The sequence below is a fragment of the Zeugodacus cucurbitae genome, chromosome 5, assembly GCF_028554725.1.
Source record: "Zeugodacus cucurbitae isolate PBARC_wt_2022May chromosome 5, idZeuCucr1.2, whole genome shotgun sequence".
Lineage (NCBI taxonomy): Eukaryota > Metazoa > Arthropoda > Insecta > Diptera > Tephritidae > Zeugodacus > Zeugodacus cucurbitae.
In genome coordinates this window covers 16,392,959-16,414,203 of record NC_071670.1, presented here as the reverse complement: position 1 = coordinate 16,414,203, position 21,245 = coordinate 16,392,959, and the positions used below count along the sequence as shown (strand labels likewise).

The 21,245-nt window shown below is 35.3% G+C and overlaps 1 protein-coding gene and 1 long non-coding RNA gene across 3 annotated transcripts; one reads left to right on the top strand and one right to left on the bottom strand.

The window, feature by feature from the left end:
* Positions 1–646: 646 nt before the first annotated feature.
* On the bottom strand, positions 647–2,609 carry LOC105217865 (mucin-2). Of its 2 annotated transcripts, XM_054231305.1 has the most exons (3): positions 2,368–2,609; positions 1,899–2,303; positions 647–1,862 (listed from the first exon to the last, which is right to left on the bottom strand). In XM_054231305.1, the coding sequence occupies exons 1-3, from the start codon at positions 2,396–2,398 to the stop codon at positions 754–756; spliced, it is 1,545 nt and encodes a 514-aa protein (XP_054087280.1). In that variant the 5' UTR covers positions 2,399–2,609; the 3' UTR covers positions 647–753. The 2 variants fall into 2 exon arrangements, with proteins under 2 accessions (XP_054087280.1, XP_054087279.1); XM_054231304.1 differs by having other exon boundaries at positions 647–2,303; positions 2,368–2,606.
* A 9,665-nt stretch (positions 2,610–12,274) lies between these two features.
* LOC128922024 (uncharacterized) lies at positions 12,275–13,405 on the top strand. Its single transcript, XR_008471293.1, has 3 exons — positions 12,275–12,371; positions 12,435–12,580; positions 13,070–13,405. It is a non-coding gene; the product is annotated as an uncharacterized LOC128922024 (long non-coding RNA).
* Positions 13,406–21,245: the final 7,840 nt, after the last annotated feature.

Here is a 21,245-nt window from a genome sequence, read left to right as displayed (position 1 = left end):
TCTTATGTTAATAGGTGATGTACTTATCTCAAGGTCCATCTTTAGTGCAGTGAGAGGAAGGGTTTTGGTGATTTTTTGACGTTCGATTCTAATTTTAAATCAAATTATTCCGTTTAAAACGAAAACCCCTGTATAACTCACATGTAATAACTTATTGCATTTTTATGGTTGCAAAAATTACATCAAATCCATAAGTGACATTCAAATAGCAACTTGCTTCGCTGCTCAGCTTACGCTTTGATTAGGTGTTTCTTCCCTTATTTGTTGCTTTTGTCTTAATTGGTCATTTCGCTTATCCAACGGCTGCGACGCGTTGTGGCGTATGTGCAAGTTTCAATGCTGACAAAGCCACGGTGTGACGTTTGCAATGTCAATATTGACAGTAACGTCATTAGTGCGCCATGTTTGTCGAAGAGTGAGAGTGGCGATTGACACTTTGCGCGTCGACTGTGGGGTGCGAGTTCTTTTCAGTAGAGTGCGGAAAACTAATTAACTTTGTGGAGTCGAAGAAGGGACTAGTGGTATATAAAAATCTGTTATTTCAACTGGCAAGGAAGAACGAGTGATGGCAACTAGTTTTAGTACATTTTAACTGTTGTTAATTTGGGTAAATTACCTTATGTCTCATCATACAAACTCTCTCCAAAAAGTTGTCAGATACTTAATTATTATTTATTGCCGTTAGTAAAAAATGTAAACAAGTTTCGCTGATTATAAAATTTATTTGGTTGCATATCACCAATAACAATCTATTTATGATTGGATGCGATAATTATGGAAGTGTCCACCAGATAACGGCATACCCGATATGGGTTCGATGGTACCAATCGAGGGCTTAATAATGGAGCTTTCGTGCAAATAAGTCGAAATTGACCTCTTGGTAGTGGATGAGAACGAGGGCTGCTTTGTTGCCTTACGACGTATCATTGTCTTAAATCTGTCTTTCGGGAATTTGCGTAATTTCTTAGGCTTATCAGTGAGAATGGGGGTAGAAGCCGGACTACGTTCTACTACTGTGAGTGGAGACATATCAGTTGTGGGATCAATTATAGATGGTGTAGTTGTTACACCCTTTAATGTAGTTGGCCGAAAGTCCATAGAAGGTGTAGTGGTCTCTAGTTCCCTCTTAGTTATAGGTGGTGTTGTTGTCAGTAGTTCTCCCTTGGTTATAGGCGGTGTAGTTGTACCCATTTCTCTCTTAGTTATAGGCGGTGTAGTTGTTCCCAGTTCCTTCTTGGTTATTGGTGGTGTGGTAGTCCCTAGTTCTCTTTTGGTTATAGGTGGTGTAGTTGTCTTAGTTATAGGAGGTGTAGTTGTTCCAAGTTCTCTTTTGGTTATAGGTGGTGTTGTAGTCCCTAGTTCTATCTTTAGTGCCGTTGGTCGAATGTTCATTGATGGTATAGTTGTACCTTGTTCTCTCTTGGTTATAGGAGGTGTAGTTGTACCCAGTTCTCTCTTGGTTATAGGTGGTGTAGTTGTCCCTAGGTCTCTCTTGGTTATAGGTGGTGTAGTTGTTCCTAGATCCCTCTTCGTTATAGGTGGTGTAGTTGTTCCTAGCTCCCTCTTGGTTATAGGAGGAGTAGTTGTTCCTGGTTCTCTCTTTGTTATTGGTGGTGTAGTTGTTCCTAGCTCCCTCTTGGTTATAGGAGGAGTAGTTGTACCCAGTTCTCTCTTGGTTATTGGTGGTGTAGTTGTCCCTAGGTCTCTCTTGGTTATAGGAGGAGTAGTTGTCCCTAGTTCTCTCTTTGTTATTGGTGGTGTAGTTGTTCCTAGCTCCCTCTTGGTTATAGGAGGTGTAGTTGTATCCAATTCTCTCTTGGTTATAGGTGGTGTAGTTGTAACTAGGTCTCTCTTGGTTATAGGTGATGTAGTTGTACCTAGTTTCCTCTTGGTTATAGGAGGTGTAGTAGTACCCAGTTCTCTCTTGGTTATAGGTGGTGTAGTTGTCCCTAGGTCTCTCTTGGTTATAGGTGGTGTAGTTGTACCCAGTTCTCTCTTAGTTATAGGAGGTGTAGTTGTTCCTAGATCCAAATTTTGTGGGCGAAGAATGATAGGCGATCTAGTTGTTCCTAGTTCCCTCTTCGTTATCGGTGGTGTTGTTGTCCCCAGTTCTCTCTTGGTTATAGGTGGAGTAATTGTAGTTGGTTCAAAGGTTATAAAAGGTATACTTGTTGATAGTGCCATCTGCAGCACAGTTTGCCACTCGACTGGTACAATATCATCTGGAATAGAGCCTTGTAATGCTGAAATATCATTAAACGTTTCTGGGTTAGCATTGTCGGCAAGGCCGTCATGCAAAATAACTGTAAGTAAAAAAAAAAAAATTAATGAGAGCAAGTCCACCTCTCTTAAGAAAATTTTTGTTACCTCCTATAATAAACACGGCAATAAACTTCATTTTGGTCGCGATTTTTTGGGTTTACTAAGACACCTTGCCTGGTAGCGGCAATTTTCGGCTGCTGTGGATCTGGTACCAGCGCCTGTGTGCGCGTTTTCTCTCTCTTTATTAATAAAAAATATGCGCTTGACCACAGTGCACATTTAAAGCTTCTGCAAAACTGCTCAGCCCGCTGTTCAGTATACAGATATTAAAGAAGAACAATCGGTTTAACCTACATGAGATCGTGTTCAACGTTAATTGCATTTTCACATACAATATGTGCCTATATCATCTTTTTCTATATCACCGTTAAATATGTATATCGAAGCTTCCGCGTGCTCATTCTGTTTGAAATGCATAATTATTACCGACACGTTTTCGCCTAAGATTACAATCGATTGTTTTTAATTAATTGTTATCATCAGCAAACGATTTGTGTATCACGACTGAAGACGACGCGGAAATCTTGGCTGAATTGCTATTTATTTATGAGCATGTAAATAGACATACCCACGGAGGCATGAAGCCATAAGCTACTCAGATTTATTGCAGTTTGCTAATTTCTATTTGTTATTGATGGCTCGGTCGGGTATGCCGTTACATGAGGAATGCTCTAACAGGCAACTACCACTCTGGACTAAAGGAACCAAACATTAGGAAAGTGGAAGGACGTTCTATGTTAAGAGAATTCAAAAATTTCAGATTCTGATTAAAAAAAAAGGTTTAACGGAAAGTAAATGTTTACCACAAGATTCAGACCTCAGTGATACAGTGTCCCCATGGAGCCACAGAACCTGATTAAGCCAACGAGACAATTAACCGATAAATGTCCATTGGTTTTCTACTTTCTTTGTCCCGACTGTGGTTGTAGATATCAAAAGGACATAGTTTTTATTATCCGCAATTATAGCTCAGCTTAGAAGTTAGCAGTTCATACAGTACGTTAGAGAGTCGGTGTGTACGATGATTACTAACATATAGATATGACCTTTGAGTCTTTCTAGTTAGACTTTTCAGGGACGGTAGCAATAATAATTAGAACAATTCGTTAAAATAGTGTAAATATTTAGTAGTATTGCAATCATTGTATCATAGCTTCATTAGGATTTTAAAGGAGATTGATTGACATATCTCAGAATACAAATATTGTTAGTTTCCGACTTCACGTCACAACTTCCTAGGAGATATCAAGGTATTTCCGAAGGTACGATATCAATTTGGATGGTACGCCACTGAATCCCAGGAACGCATTCCAAAGAAACAGTATGAATTTGGATGGTACGGTAATGAATCCCTGGAATGAATCTACACAACGGCAGAAAAAATATCATGTTGCAAACTATCTTTTATTTCAAACGGTCCCACCTTTATAATCTATTCAACATCCCGGTATTTTTGGGATATTATAGAAAATATGGTACTTGGAAACGTTGACACTACCGAAGCGAAATGGGATTTCATATGGAAGGTTTGCTTCAATACATTTATTATTTTTTCATGTAATTGCTTGGAGTTATATTGATAATAATTTTTGGATACATGCTATATTTTATCTAACACAATCAAAAACACTCCAAATGTTAACCAGTAAATAAACCGCTGATTGCAGAAGCGAAAGTTTTCGGCACTTGAAGCAAAGGTTTAAAAATCATATCTAAAAGCGAACCATCAGAGCCTTTACCTTCAGCCGCCGGAGCTGCTTTTGCTCCCTTTGCTGGTGCTGCATCTCCGGCTGCAGTCGTTTCCTCCGCATCATCACCAGCTACTGCCTGATGGAAGCTCAAGAAGACTGTAAAGGACGGCGTTTAGTAAACTCGAGTTTATTTGGAGTAATGATAGGTTAGTTACCGAAAGTAAAAACTAAAGTGACACAAAGAAATTTCCGCAACATGGTCCACTAAATTTACAGTTCGGGTGCCTTCGGTGTTTATTTATATATACGGTGTTACTGCAAATAAAATATTTATTATTTAAAAACCTGAAGAACGTGTAAATCGTGGCTTATATAATTGTTATATTTTAATTATAAATTTTTTGGCTGAAAAAAATTGCACGATTTTTACACGCGCCGATTTTGTAATAAAAATAATCTTAAAATAAATTCATTTCACCCGCTCGAAGTTGTATAAATACCTGCGGCTAACCCGAGAAAGTAAAGTTTAATCCATACAGTTTTTCAAATGGCGTTACTTAGTCAAATAATTTGTGCTCTACTAGTCATTGCAGGTAGATGTCGCATTGACATATAGAAAAACTAATATTACTATTAAACTTTTTACAGTTCTACTAAATGGCTACGAATGTAGACCTGATCCCATACTTGGTGCTGTGGGCGGCTTGGCCGGTGGTTTACCTGGCGGTGCTGCGGTATCCGGAGCTCTTAGTACTGTGGGTAGTCTCGCTGGTGGTCTACCCCTAGCAGGTGGGTTAGTTGGTGGGCGTTAAAAGCACTTTACAGCGCAGTTTGTAGTCTAAAACGCGTGAAGGATTCAAATTTGTTTAATTTGGTATTGATTATTTTGGAAGAAACATTTAATTAAGTAACAATAAACATTTTTGCGCCAATCTAAAAACATTTGATGGCATATATTTTGCCTAACTGAGATGCGTTAAAGACCGGACCTCCAATATGTCTGAGAACTACCTAAAATTTTTCATATTGAAGATAATGTGTGTGATTCTTGTTTCGAACAACCGACTCTTCCTCATAATCAGAAAGCTAAAACCGCATCGATTGATGAATCTAATATCGGTGCTCCAAAGGAAACTACGTAGAAAAATTAAATGATGATTAAAATCTGAGGATAGAAACAACAATTTTTTTCTGGAACACTGATGTCATGTCAATTTTCTACCAAGTTTAACATGCATATAAAAAATATTAATATTTATGAGACCGGCATTCCACGGAAATTGGTTATATGGAATATCAGCTATAAAGTCCTGAATATCTTAGGAGCATTATAAAATTCTTATTTTTGAACTAGCGATTCTAAGCTTAGAATATTTTCTTACCACAGAAGCAAAATTGGATTTTCATTAAGTTTCCAAGATTTATTTTATATACATACATCATTACTCATTTGTATTCTTGAAATATTTTAGCTTTTGCTGTTAACCTAATAAACCTCGAAGACTTAGTGGAACTAGAGATTTAAGTAAACCTGTAAATGAATCTAACAAACCACCGCTTTTACACTCAGCAACAGCAGCAGCTGATTTGGTCGGGGCTGCATCAAGTCCATCTCCAGAAGCAGTAGTCGTTTCCTCCGCATTATCATCAGCTGCTACCTGTTGAAAGCTCAGAAAGACTGCAAACAAAGAGACTGCATACAAAGGTGTTTAGTATACTCGAGTTTAGTTAGTATAAAGAGAAACTATTTACCGAAAGTGAAAACTAAAGTGACACAAAGCAATTTCCGCAACATGGTGGTCTACAAATTAACAGAACATGGCATTTCCATGTTGGTATATATAGCGAGGTTGCGACTAATACCAATTTCATAGGCTGATAAGCGTGACTATTGTGTCGTGATCATAACTAATTTCTTGTATACTCTCGCAACATGTTGCAAAGTGAGTATAATAGTTTTGTTTGCATAACGGTTGTTCGTAAGTCATAAAACTAAACGAGTTAGATGCCGAGAGGAGTTAAAATACGGATGTCTGTCTGTCCATCTGCAACTCGTAACATGAGTAAAAAGTAAGATATCTTAACGAAACTTGGAACACATGTTCCTTGAAACTTTAGGAGATTTGGTATTTGGGCGAAATCGGACCATTGCCACGACCACAAAATGCCGAAAACCTAAAACCTATAAAGTGTCATAACTAAGCCATAAATAAAGTTATGAAAGTCGTATTTGGTACAGAGGATCACACTAGGGAGGGTCATATTTGAATAAAAACGCGTATCACAAAAACTACTTGACCGATTTTAATGATTTCATTTCGTCATTATGATTTTAACGATGCTAAATGGGCGAAATCGGTTTACAACCACGCCTACTTCCCATATAATACAATTTTGAACTGCTTCTGATTTGTTCACTTTATAATAGCAGACCCGACCACACGCTTCTGTGGCTAAGGTATACTATACATACATTAAATTATATTATCAATCAATATAGTGAAAAATTGTAAACGCTTAAAATCAAATTGCAAATCCGGAATCAAGGTGTTCTTTTCTTAGTACTTTCTCAAGATGATCTTAGCTTTGATGATCATTAGCTTCTCCACAGTCAGTTTCGTTCCATTGCAAAGTCGAGGTTGATTTACGTTACGCAGCATGATGACAAATATCCCACAATTAATCACAAACTAAGATGTGGTAGTCCAGGCAATTCTAAACATTTTAAAAATTCTGTGGGATAGTTGAATACGTCAGTTTGATTTATGGCTGTGTTAAATTGCACTGGAAGGTAATTCTGAAATAAGTCATTGAGGTCATTGACATCGTTGTTTTTTGCCGCCAATATTGCTCTTTCACTGTTATTAATCCGTCGAGGTGTCCACTGCGACCTAACCAATTCTAACATGTAGCCACTGCTCCGAAAACACAATCGCAGTTTGATCTTGTTGCAAAAACGAAAATCACCTGACAACAAATGTATTGGTTCTCGCGTAAATCTTTGAAATCCTGTCAAGTACCTCCAGCGACCTCTTGTGGCGTTGTGCATTCGTCAACTTGCATATCCGGATAATCTTACCTTTGTAACTCATGATCGTTTCTTGTTTACAATTACATAAAATAAAAAATTTATTATTTGTTTTGAAAAAAAAGCTTTAACTGAACACCCTCTGAAATGAAACGTCACGCTTAAATGAAAACTCCTCCGAAGTGAAGGTTTAGTCACAGTGCTTACTTAACAATTTGGTTTTGTTTCATATAATTTCTTTTCACGTTTTTATACATATTCATACAAAAAAATAATATAACCAACAATTTTATTATTATATAAATTCTTCAAATTACTGAGCAATAGTAATAAAAAAACGCACTTTTATTGCCTGAAATGTCTGAAACATTTCGCTCATTCACATGAATAGTGTCAACTCAAAAAAGTCGATTTTTCAGAAGAGCGGATTAAGGTTTTCAATTGCCTCTTATTAAGCAAATATAGAAAAATGACATAAGTGTATTGAATAAACTGGTGGCATGCAAAATATTTAATAAAACGCTGAGCATAAGTGGACTAAAAAGCGTGTACTGAAGCTTTTCCGTAGGCATAAACGTGGCCCCTTTTGAATTATGTCGTTATTTGTGAAAAATATAATTCTTTTTGGTTATCGACATCAGTTGAACGGTTGCTGGATTTAAATTGCGGCCAACAAGTATTAAAATGCTTGGTTTGATATACCGAGATATCTTTTAAATCTATTTGAAAATATAACAAATTACAATAACAACATTTAGATTTTTAGCGTACTTCACAAGTGGAAGATCCAAAAGATTGAAACGATCTCTAATTAGACGTGCGACAATCAAGCTTTCCTACCGACTCATGAAAAATAATTCATAACTACTCAACATAGTTTTTTATTTGATATTTTAATTCAAATAAATTATGTTTGTTCAATTATTTGTGTTTTTATACTCTCGCAACAAAGTTGCTAAGAGAGTATTATAGTTTTGTTCACATAACAGTTGTTTGTAAGTCATAAAACTAAACGAGTTAGATATAGGGTTATGTATATTAATAAGATCAGAATGACGAAACGAGTCGAAATTCGAATGTCGGTCTGTCCGTCCGTCGTTCGGCCGTGCAATGGATAACTTGAGTACAAATTAAGTTATATTGACGCAACTTGGTACACATGTTCCACGAGACCGTGAGAGGGTTGCTATGGAAAATGGGCGAAATCGGTCCACTGCCACACCCACGAAAACCGAAAATGCATAAAATGCCATAACTAAGCCATAAATAATATAATAAAAAATTTGATACAAAGGATCGCACTAGGCAGGGGCATATTTGGATGTAATTTTGTTAGCGAAATAGGTTTTTGTATATATAAAGTTGTTTGTATATATCTCGCAAACCAATAAAGCTATATAAACCAATCTTTCTGCAGACGGTTCCCTTACGTACCCCACCACACCCCATGAAAATAGTTGAAATCGGATAGTAACCACGACCACCTCCCATATAAAGGTTATGTTGAAAATTAACGTTAACTCACTAACGAAAAATATCATATACACTAATTTACAAATTGGAAAAAGGGCGTGGTGTCGCCCACTTATGGGTCAAAAACCATATCTCAGGAACTACTCTACCGATTTCAATGAAATTCGGTATATAATATTTTCTTAACCCCTGATGAAACGTGCGGAAAATGGAATCGGTTCACCACGACTACTTCCCATATAACTCAAGTTTGAATTCCATCTTACTCCTTCACTTTATAATATATACATAAAGAACCAATGAAGATAGCGAAATAAGACTTTGCACAAATACTATGTATCATCTGTTGCTTCACTTGTGGAATAATTGTAGAAATCGGAATATAACTTTTCAAGTCCCCGGATATCGAATATGAAGAACTCAGTGCCATAGGGTAATGTTGTAAAGAAAATATCGATAAATCTCTAAGATAGTTTAATGTTAGTCAGAGAGAATCTTTTTCTTCTTATAGTGTGTCTCTGTACTAAAACTCGTTAAAATCGGTTTATAACTTCCTTTAGCTCTCATATACTTCATTATAGGTTTTTCAAAAATACGGCGGTATATATACATATACTATACATGATGATTTTCGTGATTCTATTGGACTTTATACCGAATATGTGGGTCGAATTGAGTTTTAGTTTAATAACAATAAATAAATAACTTGCGATAGTATAAAATGTTCGGTTGAAGCTGTACATAGCCTTTCCTTTCTTTTTATTTTTGAATTTTTGGTTGATCTTGAGGATACACCCTGTGAAAAATGTATATATAAAGGCAACCACATTTTCTTTAAAGCAAACATAGTGGCATTCTTTGATCAAAATTCGTTTTGTAATGTATGCTTTGTGCTTATTCGATTTTTCCTTAGGACTTTTGTTGGTGTTTATCCGATATTTTATTTTGCGCCAGTGCGACAGCTTTTAAAATAGTAAAGAAATGAAAAACAATTGACAGATGAAGAAAAAGGAAAAATCGAATCGCATACCATGATGAGGGGCTGCCTAATCCAGGCTTATTAAGATATCTGCATATGTCATAAACAGTTCTAATAAATTTGGTAATTGCTATAGAGAAAAACAAGCGATCAGGAAGGACTCTATTTACCGGAAAAAGGAGTTAACGTGAGATAAAACTCATCCCTGTTGGTGGAAAGCTAAGTTCGAGTTAAGTTAATGGAGAAATAAACTTACCAGTAGGCCAACGGCGTGTTGGAAAAAATTTGACACGAGATTTACATTTCATTTATGAAAAAAAAAAGTCTCGAAAAGTACAGATTTGGGGATAAAAATGGAAATTTGTTATTTTGCCAGAGAGAAAAATTATAATTCGGATAGTCCGAACACAAACAATAAATAATGGCGATCTAAAGGCACTCACAATGAAACTCGAAAGTTTGGACAGGTTTAAATAATAGAAGAACCACTCCAATATGGAGCTAGGGACCTTCGATGAGTACATTTCACCAATCTAACACAGCGATTCATCGGTAAAGATTTTTTGAAATTCAAAGGAAGTTACACACTAGCTCTAAAACCAGAACTGAATCTTATAAATAATCCTTTGTCCATGCTAACGATGATTTTCTGATTTCTTTATTAGATTTTTTCCTCTGTCAATTGTGTTCCACGGAATTCTTGTTAATATAAAAAATTACAAAGCAAGGAAGGAAAACTAATATATTCTAAAAAAGCTAGCAACTTCCTTTTCTCAATTTTTTTTTTAACTTTTGACACAAAAACTTTCAGTTTTCAATTGAAATTCCATATTGCCTTTATAATTATTTCGCACTGGCGCAAAATAAAATATCGTTATGCATCCGTTATTCTGGATAAACACCAACAAAAGTCCTAAGGAGAAGCACAAAGCATAAATTACAAAACAAATTTTAATTTAAGTATGCCACTATATTTGCTTTAAAGAAAATGTGGTTCCCTATGTAAATACGTAGTATTCATTAAAAGTGTTCCATGTAGATTAATATAAGCAATATGGAACTAACATATTTATTTAACAGTGAACGGATGTAGGAATATCCCGTTAAAGTTTCAATATATATTATAACAGTTGTTCCTGTTCGCTAGAATCGGAAGATCACATAACATAGTTGGGTTTTGCTTACTTACCTAATGGAAGCTCAAAAAGGCTGCAAACAAAGGTGTTTAGTAAACTTGAGTTTAGTTAGAGTAATGCGAAGATCTTTACCGAAAGTGAAAACTAAAGTGACAGAAAGCAATTTCCCTAACATGATGTACTAAATAAACAACTTAAGGCATTTCCATATTGGTTTATATAGCGAGGTTGCTACTAATGCAAATTGCATAGCCTAGTAAGCGTGACGATCGTGTCTTAGACGTAAATATTTTTTTAATTAACATATTTCTTTCATTTATTGGAACTGCTCGCTTGGAGCTTAACAATAAGTAATAAAATCCTAGATTAGGCTGGTAGATATTTTATTTTCAAACAGGTTTCATTACAGTAATTTACCAAATACATTGGACAATGGGTTTCGATGATCACGGAGTTTTGATATATATTTCTTTTTAATGTCCTCTACTTCCTTTTTCATATGGGTCCCAAGATCTTTGTGGTTATTTTCATTGCAAATGTACAATGGAGAAACTGAGATTACTCTGGGTATTTTTGACAAACGATAAGTCCTTCTCTAATACAGTCGATATATAGTTGGGCCTAGCACACTACCCTGAGGCACTCCAACCTTTATCGGTCTTTCTTAGAAAATTAAATTTGCCATTTTAAAAGTAAATTTCCTGTTTCTTAAATAAGACTCTATTCTTTTATACAATTCTAAATTTATGTATAATGATATTAACCTTATATAAGAGGTCTTCATGCCGCCCACACCTTATAAAACGTCTGCGCTAAATCTAGAAATACAGTGATCCCCGTTTAAGTCCTTTTCCGCATAAGTGACAAAATTTTGCGGCATAGTTGTTTTTTCTCTAAATTTATGTATAGAATTCCCTGCTTAAGAGCCTCCCTTTAAGTGCCGTTCTCGCTTAAATGCCTGCAATATTTAAGCCACAAAAACAAAATTATTTGCAACTTTTCTCCTTTAAGTGCCTTTTCATATTTTTGACATATAATGTACTGAAAATTGTTAAAAGGACAACATATACAAAGTTTTGAAATGTTTTGTTCCATATATATTGTTATTAATAAGTATTTTTGTTATTAATTAGAAATAAATGTGACTTTCATTCTAAAAGGAAAAGTATTAGATCGAAGTATTTGAGTAAAAACTTGGAAAAACTTGGTAAGTACCCACTCAAGCAGGATTCATTTAAGTTCCTTTCCCGCTTAAGTGTCTCAAAAATCCTGCATGTTAAGAAGGGGCATTTAAGCGGGGATTACTGTACGTAGCATAGCTGAACAATACTGGCTCTACAGTGCTATGTTTTGCACGAAACCCGAATTGATGTGTTGGCATTTTATTATTTTCGTGGAGAAAAGGAGACAGCTTTAATAGCAACATTTTTACAAATATTTTAGAAAGACAGCGTAGACTTTGTTTTGTCTTTCTCAGGTTTAGCCATTATGATTATGTTCAACTTTTTCTTTGAATCACATGAATAGCCAAGACTACTGTTCCACCATGCGCCTTTCTTTTTTCCATCTGGGTGTTTTGTAACATAAAGACTATATTCCCGTACAAAGAATTATATATAGGATGTATTTCATTATTTTGAAGTTGATTTGCGTTTGGCAAAAGTTCAATTTTAAACTTTGTCTGAAGTACTTTATTCCTATTGAAGATATTAACTACAGCTTACAGGCGTCAGATAATAAAGGTGAACGAAGCTGAGAAAGAGTAAATAAAGGAGTAAATAAAGGTTTTATTGTTTTCCCATTAGATCCTCACAAGTTTTTCCGAGATCGTCTACACAATGAACAAATACGCTTCTCTGGAACAAGCTCGACGAAATTATCCGAAAGTACTTTAGGAAAAACATACAAAAGCTCGAGATTTTCTGTCAACCCGATTGCAGAACAGTTTCTGGTAATAAAATATATAGTTCTTTAGGATATATGATATGTAGCCAGCTGGGTATTTGGCACATAATAATGAGATGGCGGATGATAAAATCGAAAAATGTTTGTCCAGAGAACTTGCAAACTGCGATTCATCTATACAAGTTATACACATGAATCCAAGTATGGAAAACCAAAATATTACCGATATTTTCTTGCTTGACTAAAACATTTGCAAAGTGATCTCCGCTGAGGTTTTTCAGAATATATTATAAACTTTGGCGGCACATTTCAGTCGAATGGAAGCCGAGAACTTTAAGCACAGCACCATAATAAATAAGTCTATTGTCGAAGATGGTACTATATTACTGAACAGAACATACTATCCTTTGTTTGATTACTCACCGAGAGTTCAGCTCCTATTACATATTATTCTACTTTAGTTAATTTTATTTCCAATATCACTTATCTGATTCAAAGGTGTATTTAATTGAAATATTACTTTCTTTTTTAACAGTATTGAGTAGTCCGCCAGCCAGTTGTCCCAAAGCATTTAAAACTGTTCCAAGGAATCTGCGTTTTAAATTATGTGGGCCTACACCTTGTGCATCTCTAGTAGCAACAGTCGCTTCCTTCGCATCATCAGCAGCTGTTACCTGAAGCAGGCTCAAGCAGACTGCAAAAACCGCGTTTAGTAAACTCGAATTTAGTAAATGTAAACGAAAAAGCAAAGAAAATTATTTATTCCATCCGTATTTATTTATATTATAATATGCCATTGTTACGACTAAAAATTGAACAAATTAAAATTCTAATAAGCTTGTGGATCGTGGCCTGGATAATTGAAATATATTTTAATAACCTTTTCTTTTTTTTAAGTAATTTTATATCTTATAATTATGAGCGAAACCATTTTCAACCGCTCAAACAACTTTTAATATGCCGTTATAATATGCGCTTTACTAGTAATTGCATGCACTGGTTTGATATAGTAGTTGTAAAACAACAAGCTCCCAGCGGTCGCAAACACTGTCCTACATTTTTCATGTCGAACTTAATGTGCGTGAGTCGTCCTATCTCTGATATGCTCGTCTATACAAATGTCGATCCTAATGTTTTATCAACCATTTCGAGCAAATTCTTCTATCTCGTTTAAAGATGGACTTTTGAAGATAGTTACTTAATAAGATGGGTATTTTAAGAAGACGACCAATAAGTTTTTCCTGAAGCTAGAAAGAGAGAACATAAATTTAGTTTACTATCTACCATATCCTCTTTCTATATGTGGGTTTCAACTAATTTAGAAGCACTCTCTACTAGCATTTTCAGGCGTGGTCAGTGTGGATAATGTTAAAACTTTTTATAATCTACTTGCTTACTTCTTAATCTCTTGCTTACTTTTCAACGATAGATAACCATAAGAAAGGCTAAGGTAGTTGATATTAACCTTGACTTTGCCAATTTATTGAATTCTTTTTATATATTTGTTTCGCTCGAATTTTTCTAACTGATACTTTTATATTAGTTATCTCAAGGAGAGATTTAAAAAATGTCGGCTATCAAATCTATTTAATCCTTGCTTTGTGTAAAAAAAACAAAGCTCGAGTCTCTTTCATAATTTATTAAACTTATAATAAATTGTTAAACTCTTTTCAGCTTTAATAAAATTTAAATTAATTTAGGAAACGCTGGCAATATGGATAAAATTCGAATAAAGGAAACAACATCAACTCTCGGTGATCTACAGTGGCGAGCAAAACCGTTCGGATGTTCACCACTTTTGCATTTGAAGTGCTGTAAATTTTTTTACAACAGCTCAAATATTATAAAATTTTCAGGATAAGTTTATTAGTTATTGTATAATAAAATAACGATTAAAATTCTAATTCATTAACAAACGCAAAAGAGATATACAATAAAAACTAAAAGAAAGTCATTCAGTACAGTTTCGATCGTAAAGAGCAAATGGGTTCAATTTATTTTTTATACTCTCGCAACAAATGTTGCTAAAGAGAGTATTATAGTTTTGTTCACATAACGGTTGTTTGTAACACCCAAAACTAAACGAGTTAGATATAGGGTTATATATACCAAAGTGATCAGGGTGAAGAGTGGAGTTCAAATCCGGATGTCTGTCTGCCCGTCCGTCCGTCTGTGCAAGCTGTAACTTGAGTAAAAATTAAAATATCTTGACGAAACTTGACACACTTATTTCTTGGCACCGTAGGAAGTTTGCTTTCGAAAATGAGCAAAATCCGGCCACTGCCACGCCCACAAAATGGCGAAAACCGAAAACACATAAAGTGCCTTAAATAAGCCATAAATAAAATAAGAAGGGGCATATTTGGATGCTATTTTTTTGGGGAGGTGGGCGTGGCCCCGCCCCCAAATAGGTTTTTTGTACATATCTCGGAAACCAATAGATATATATAAACCAAACTTTCTGCAGTCGCTTTTTTTAGCCACTTCTTAATACAGTCCAAAAATGAAAGAAATCGGATAATAACCACGCCCACCTCCCATACAAAGGTTAGGTTGAAAATTACTAAAAGTGGGTTAACTCACTAACGAAAAACGGCAGAAACACTAAGCTGCACTAAGATTTTTTTACAAAATGGAAAATGGGCGTGGCGTCGCCCACTTATGGGTCAAAAACCATATCTCAGGAACTACTCGACCGATTTCAATAAAACTTGGTTTGTAATAGTTTCCTTACATCCCAATGATATGTTGTGAAAATAGGCCAAATCCCTTCACAACCTCGCCTACTTCCTATATACCAGTGAAGATATCGGTGCAGAACTTTGCACAAATACTAAGTTTATAGTGCGGCAGCCCTATTCTAAAAATCGCCGAAATCGGACCATGGGTTTTTAATGCCCCATATATCGAACACGAGGACCTCGGTGCTTCTAACCTAATATGGTTTCCAACTTTCAATGGACTTTATACAATATATATGACGAATATGTGGGTCAAATTGTGTATTATATAATATTAATTAAGTTAAATACATAAATTGCGAGAGTATAAAATGTTCGGTTACACCCGAACTTAGCCCTTCCTTACTTGTTATTCTCTACATTAATTCATTTAATTGTCTGGAATTATATTTACTGCATCGATACTATTTGGGATCGATACTATATTTTAAATTAAAGAATAAAAAAAGCTCCAAATTTAACCTAAGAGTTTAGCAACAGGATTAATCATAGCTCCTAAAACCGCTCCCCAAAATCTTCCCGATGGTGCCGATGGTGCTGTATCTCCAGAAGCTTCAATCGTTTCTTTTCCAACAACACCAGCTGCTGCCTGATGGACGCTCAAAAAAGCTGTGGGAGATAAAAAGGTTTTTTAATTAGAAAATGTGGTGTAAAAAGCGGTGAAAGGTATTCAGTTACCGATAATACAAATCAAAGAGACACAAACCACTTTTCGCAACATGATCTACTAAATTAACATTTCGTCAACTTTCACAGTTGTTTATATAGTGAGGTTGCTTGCATATAAAAAATTTAGTAACTGATAAGCGCAAGATTAGATGAGTAGATAACTTATATACGTCATCATTAGAGATTTTATTGTGTTGAGATTATTTTCACTCGAAACTGTATAAATATAATAACAAACACAACATACTGCAGTAAATTTTGTATAATACGGCTTTGACATGCCGTTATAATATGCGTTCTACTATCCATTGCAGATAAATATCGCATTGGCATTCTGAAATTCCAACATTACAACAGCTAAAGCCTTTAACGGTTTCACTAAATGTGGGAAGATTTGCAAGTGGTTTATATGAAGGTGTTAGGTGTTGGGAAAGGAATCTTCTGATCTATTTGTACTATGGTTGAAGTAATTGCGCTATATTTTCAAGACTTTTTGGCTTTTTAATCGCAAGTTCGTTCGTCTTTAATTGTTGTAGTTCAAATTTTTATTTTGGTAGTCGAAAGAAAATATGTGTTTTTTTTTGGCTGACGGTGACCGATGAATATCAGTTACGTTTATCATGTTACATATTTGTTGCACTCTTAAAAGTAGTTGGAGATAATTTCTTTCCATTTCCTCGCTTCCTGTATTCAATTCGTCAGCTAACCTTTGCTCTATTTAAGCGTACACAGCACCCTACTACTTTTCATCGCATGTAAGCCACCCACAAAGTCCACGTAATACTGTATGTTCTCAGAAAATCACGTAGTTGTCCATTTGTTTTCGATTTCAATATTTCATCAAACCTATTATGGGTGTGTAGTTGGTTGCCTGGTGGGTGAATACTTTGGTTTGTTGTTGTTTGGTTTCTACTTGCGATAAATTTGCAAGGTGAACATTTATTGCGCCCAGGGATTAAATTGGTGCCACTCAATATTTACTGTACTAAATAGTAAGAGGTGGCAACTCCAATGCAAACTTTGGGAATCTGTTATTCTGCGAATTTGAAGAGTTTTATCAGTTGTGACACATTCGCAAATCGGGCGCTTAATGCAAATGTATTAAGCTAATTTGCAGTAGCTGTAATGAGACTAAAAGCGAATGTCATAACGGTAAGTCAACGGCAACTTATGAAACATATTTCCACCGAAGAAAAGCCACTATACTGCTAATAATTTGTAAGCTTAAATTTTTTATAATCTACATATATATTTGTTTTTAAAATATCTCTTTCTATTTAACTGATTTCAGCTCAAACATTCCATGAAAGTAAAAGTTTAATTACATCATCAATAGATAACGTTAAAAAGGCTGAGATTATTGACGTCGACCTTGGCATTTCCAATGTCAGCTATATTAAATTCTTTTTATTGTTCTGCTTCGCCCGAATTTTCTTACTGATAATTTTATCTTAGCTATGTCAACGAAGGATTAAAACAATTTTCGGCTATCACTGCATTTTATGACCTTTGCTTAAGTTTCGGTATTTGGAACAAATCTTTGTGCAAATAAGAGATTTCGTTTATAATTTTTTATCACACTAGTGCATTATAAACGTTTTTATTTAAGATAATATAATCATTTTGAAAAAAAAATTTAAAATAACGCTCGTTTATCTCTATCATAATTTGTTAAATTCTTTTCAGTTTTAAACTAATTTAAATTAATTTAGGAAGCACTATAATTCATAAAAATATACATGATCTGATTTAAATAATAACAAGTAAGGAAAGGCTAAGTTCGGAAGCAACCGAACATTTTATACTCTCGCAATTTATTTCCTGAACCGGTTTCACTCATTTTCATCACCAACATACATAATATATAAGTTTATATGCTCACTTAATTTGGCTAAGATATTTCATATATTACCCGATTTATAAACTGTTAAGCCCATCGTATTTTTGAAAATCCTGTAATTAGCTATATGAGAGCTAGCGGAAGTTATGACCTGATTTTAACCATTTCTTGTACTATGAGAAGAAAAGGATTTCCTCTGAATTAAATTAAGATATCTGAGAGATTTAGCGATATTTTCGGTGAAAAACCATAAGGCACTGAGTTCTTCATATTCGATATCCGGGGCATTGAAAAATTATAGTCCAAATTCGACAATTTTTTCACGGATTATATACATACAGTATTTGTGTCAACTTTTATTTCCTTATCTTCATTGATTCCGAATTCCGACGAATCAGATGGAATTCAAAATTGAGTTATATGGGAAGTTGGCGTGGTTATGAACCGATTTCATCCATTTTCCACTCGTGTCATCAAGAAAATATTATATACCGCTTTTCAACCTAATCTTTGTGTGGAAAGTGGGCGTGGTTATTATCGGATTTACTTAATTTTTGGACTGTAGTAAGAAGGGGCTATAAGAAACGACTGCAGTTTGGTTTATATAGCTTTATTAGTTTGCGATATAAATACAAAATATCTATTTGGGGCGGGGCCAAGCCCAGTTTCCCAAAAAAATTACATCCAAATATAGATGTTTCAAACCAATGGTGCGTTTCTTACAGTATTTATCGGTTAATATGAGATTTATGTATAATACTGGATATAATGACTTTCGATATTCTATTGGACTTTAAGCCTTTAATAAAAGGCTCCCTTAATAAAAAAAATTAAAAAAAAAATTACTATAGTGCAAAATGTTCGATTGCATCCGAACTTAGCTCGTCCTTACTTGTCATAATTTCAAAACAATTTTGATTATTTTTTCGAAAAAATTTTGGCAAAACACTAAGATTTTTTAATGAAATTAGGTCAAACTGCGGCCGACAGCGGTATTCCGAACAATCTGTAAGTTATGTTTGGATGGTGACCGTGTAGGGTCAGCAGGTCACAACCAGCGATGAAGTTTAGAAATTTAACTTACCAAAAAAGCGAAGAAAGATTACGGGAGTTTAGCTTTATTTGTTTATTATTTATTAACATTATTTCTTATTTGTTTCACTGGTACATTTGTTGTTCATCTACCCTACTAACGAAAAAACAGTTCAGAAAAAATTGGTTCCAGTATAGTACCGTTCCCGTTTGCCTGAAGTAAGCTCAAAAAGACTGCAATGAAAATCGTTTAGTGTGTAAAACTGATATTAAAACGTATAGTTAGAAATTAGTTACCGAAAGTTACCACTGAAGTAACACAAGAAATTTTCTGGAACATAGTCTATTAAATTAACAGTTAATGCCAATTGCAACTAGGTTTATATAGTGAAGTTCTTACTTATTTAATAAAATTTTATAGTCTGGAATGCGATGATATATTTTAATTACCGTGGAAAAAATGCAGGGAAAATTCAAAAATTTTTACGGACCAATTTTAAGACAACATTAATCATTAAAAATGTAAGAAAGGGCTGAATTCGGGTGTAACCGAATATTTGAAAAACTTAATATTAGGCATGTATATGGGAGCTAGTGAGAGTTGTGACCCGATTTCACGCAATTTCGGCACAGAATTTCTGTAAAATAACTGAGATATTTACCGGTATTTTCCGTAAAAAATTATCTATTATCTATGAGGGGCCAAAGCGGTATTTGTACATTTCGTTAGTGAGTTAATGCACTTTTAGTAGTTCTCAACATAACATTGATCCGAGTTTTTGGCTTTGGGTGCTCTTGCTAGTTTTATACATATTTGGATATCACTGAGAGCTGCCAGGAAAAGGGCCGATTTCTATTCCAACCAAATAGAGGTTTTGTGAAATACAAAGCTTCAAACAACCCTGATCACTGTCCTAAAATTATGATTCTTCTTTCGAACATTCAGGATCGAATCAGAAAACCAATACCCAAGCGATTGAGGAATCTAATAATATATGTATATTACAAGATTCTTAAGTGTTTCTTACAGTTCTTTATTTTAAATGAATCGGAAATGGGCTTCTAGTAAGTATCCTAAGAATAACTTCAAAAACAATAAAACAAAAGCTAAAGTCCTCCAAAATTGTCTGCGGTCCGAAAAGATTTGAGTGAATACATCTTTGGAAGAGTTGCACACTGATTAAGGTAGAGTGAGAATGTAATGTATATATTAGTTGTTCGGAATTCACTAGAGTCGGAAGATGAGTCTTGAGATAATGTAAATCGCGGACACGATAATCGGATCCTTATAACCGGTAGTATGTATGTGATTGGCGTTGCAACCGTTTAGCCGGTTATAGCCGAATCGACGATAGTGCGCCACCTGTCTCTCTCCTTTGCAGTTCGGCGCCAGTTGGAGATCCCAAGTGTAACCAGGTCGCTCTCCACCTGGTCCCTCCAACGTAGTGGAGGCCTTCCCCTTCCTCGGCTTCCTCCGGCGGAACACTTTCAGGGCTGGAGTGTTTTCGTCCATTCGGACAACATGACCTAGCCAGCGTAGCCGCTGTCTTTTTATTCGCTGAACTATGTCAATGTCGTCGTATAACTCGTACAGCTCATCGTTCCATCGTCTGCGGTATTCGCCGTTGCCAATGTTCTGAGGACCATAAATCTTGCGCAAAATTTTCCTCTCGAAAACTCCTAGTGTCGTCTCATCTGATGTTGACATCGTCCAAGCTTCTGCACCGTAAAGCAGGACGGGAATGATAAGTGACTTGTAGAGCTTGATTTTGGTTCGTCGAGAGAGGACTTTACTGTTCAATTGCCTACTCAGTCCAAAGTAGCACCTGTTGGCAAGAGTTATTCTGCGCTGGATTTCGAGGCTGACATTGTTCGTGTTGTTGATGCTGGTTCCCAGGTATACGAAATTATCTACGACCTCGAAGTTATGACTGTCAACAGTGACGTGGGAGCCAAGACGCGAATGCGCCGACTGTTTGTTTGATGACAGGAGATATTTCGTCTTGTCCTCATTCACCTCCAGACCCATTCGCTTCGCCTCCTTATCCATGCGGGAAAAAGCAGAACAAACGGCGCGGTTGTTGCTTCCGATGATATCAATATCATCGGCGTACGCCGGTAGTAAGACGGATCAATACCCAACTAAGAATTGTTATATTATAAACCACGAAACAGTTTTCGAAAAACCCGAATAAAAATTTGGGCGATACAATTTCATCGAATGTAAGCCCAACACACCGTTATAGTAAAGATCATTATGGATAAATAGTAAGGATGTAAGGGCTCGCATCTTTATTTCCATATTTATAGGATAAATTGTTTGTTGAAGATGTGAATATCTTGCTTAACAGACCCCGCCCAACAATAAAGTTTATAAGTTGAATTCTATGTCGAGGATTTAGTTTTAATTAGTTGTTATTATACATTAG

Bases quoted from the DNA above. Each gene is read 5' to 3' on its own strand.
- LOC105217865 (XM_054231304.1), bottom strand. From the start codon at position 2,398: ATGAAGTTTATTGCCGTGTTTATTATAGGAG. The intron at 2,304-2,367 runs GTAACAAAAATT...TTTTACTTACAG, and splicing joins TGCCGTGTTTATTATAGGAG to TTATTTTGCATGACGGCCTT.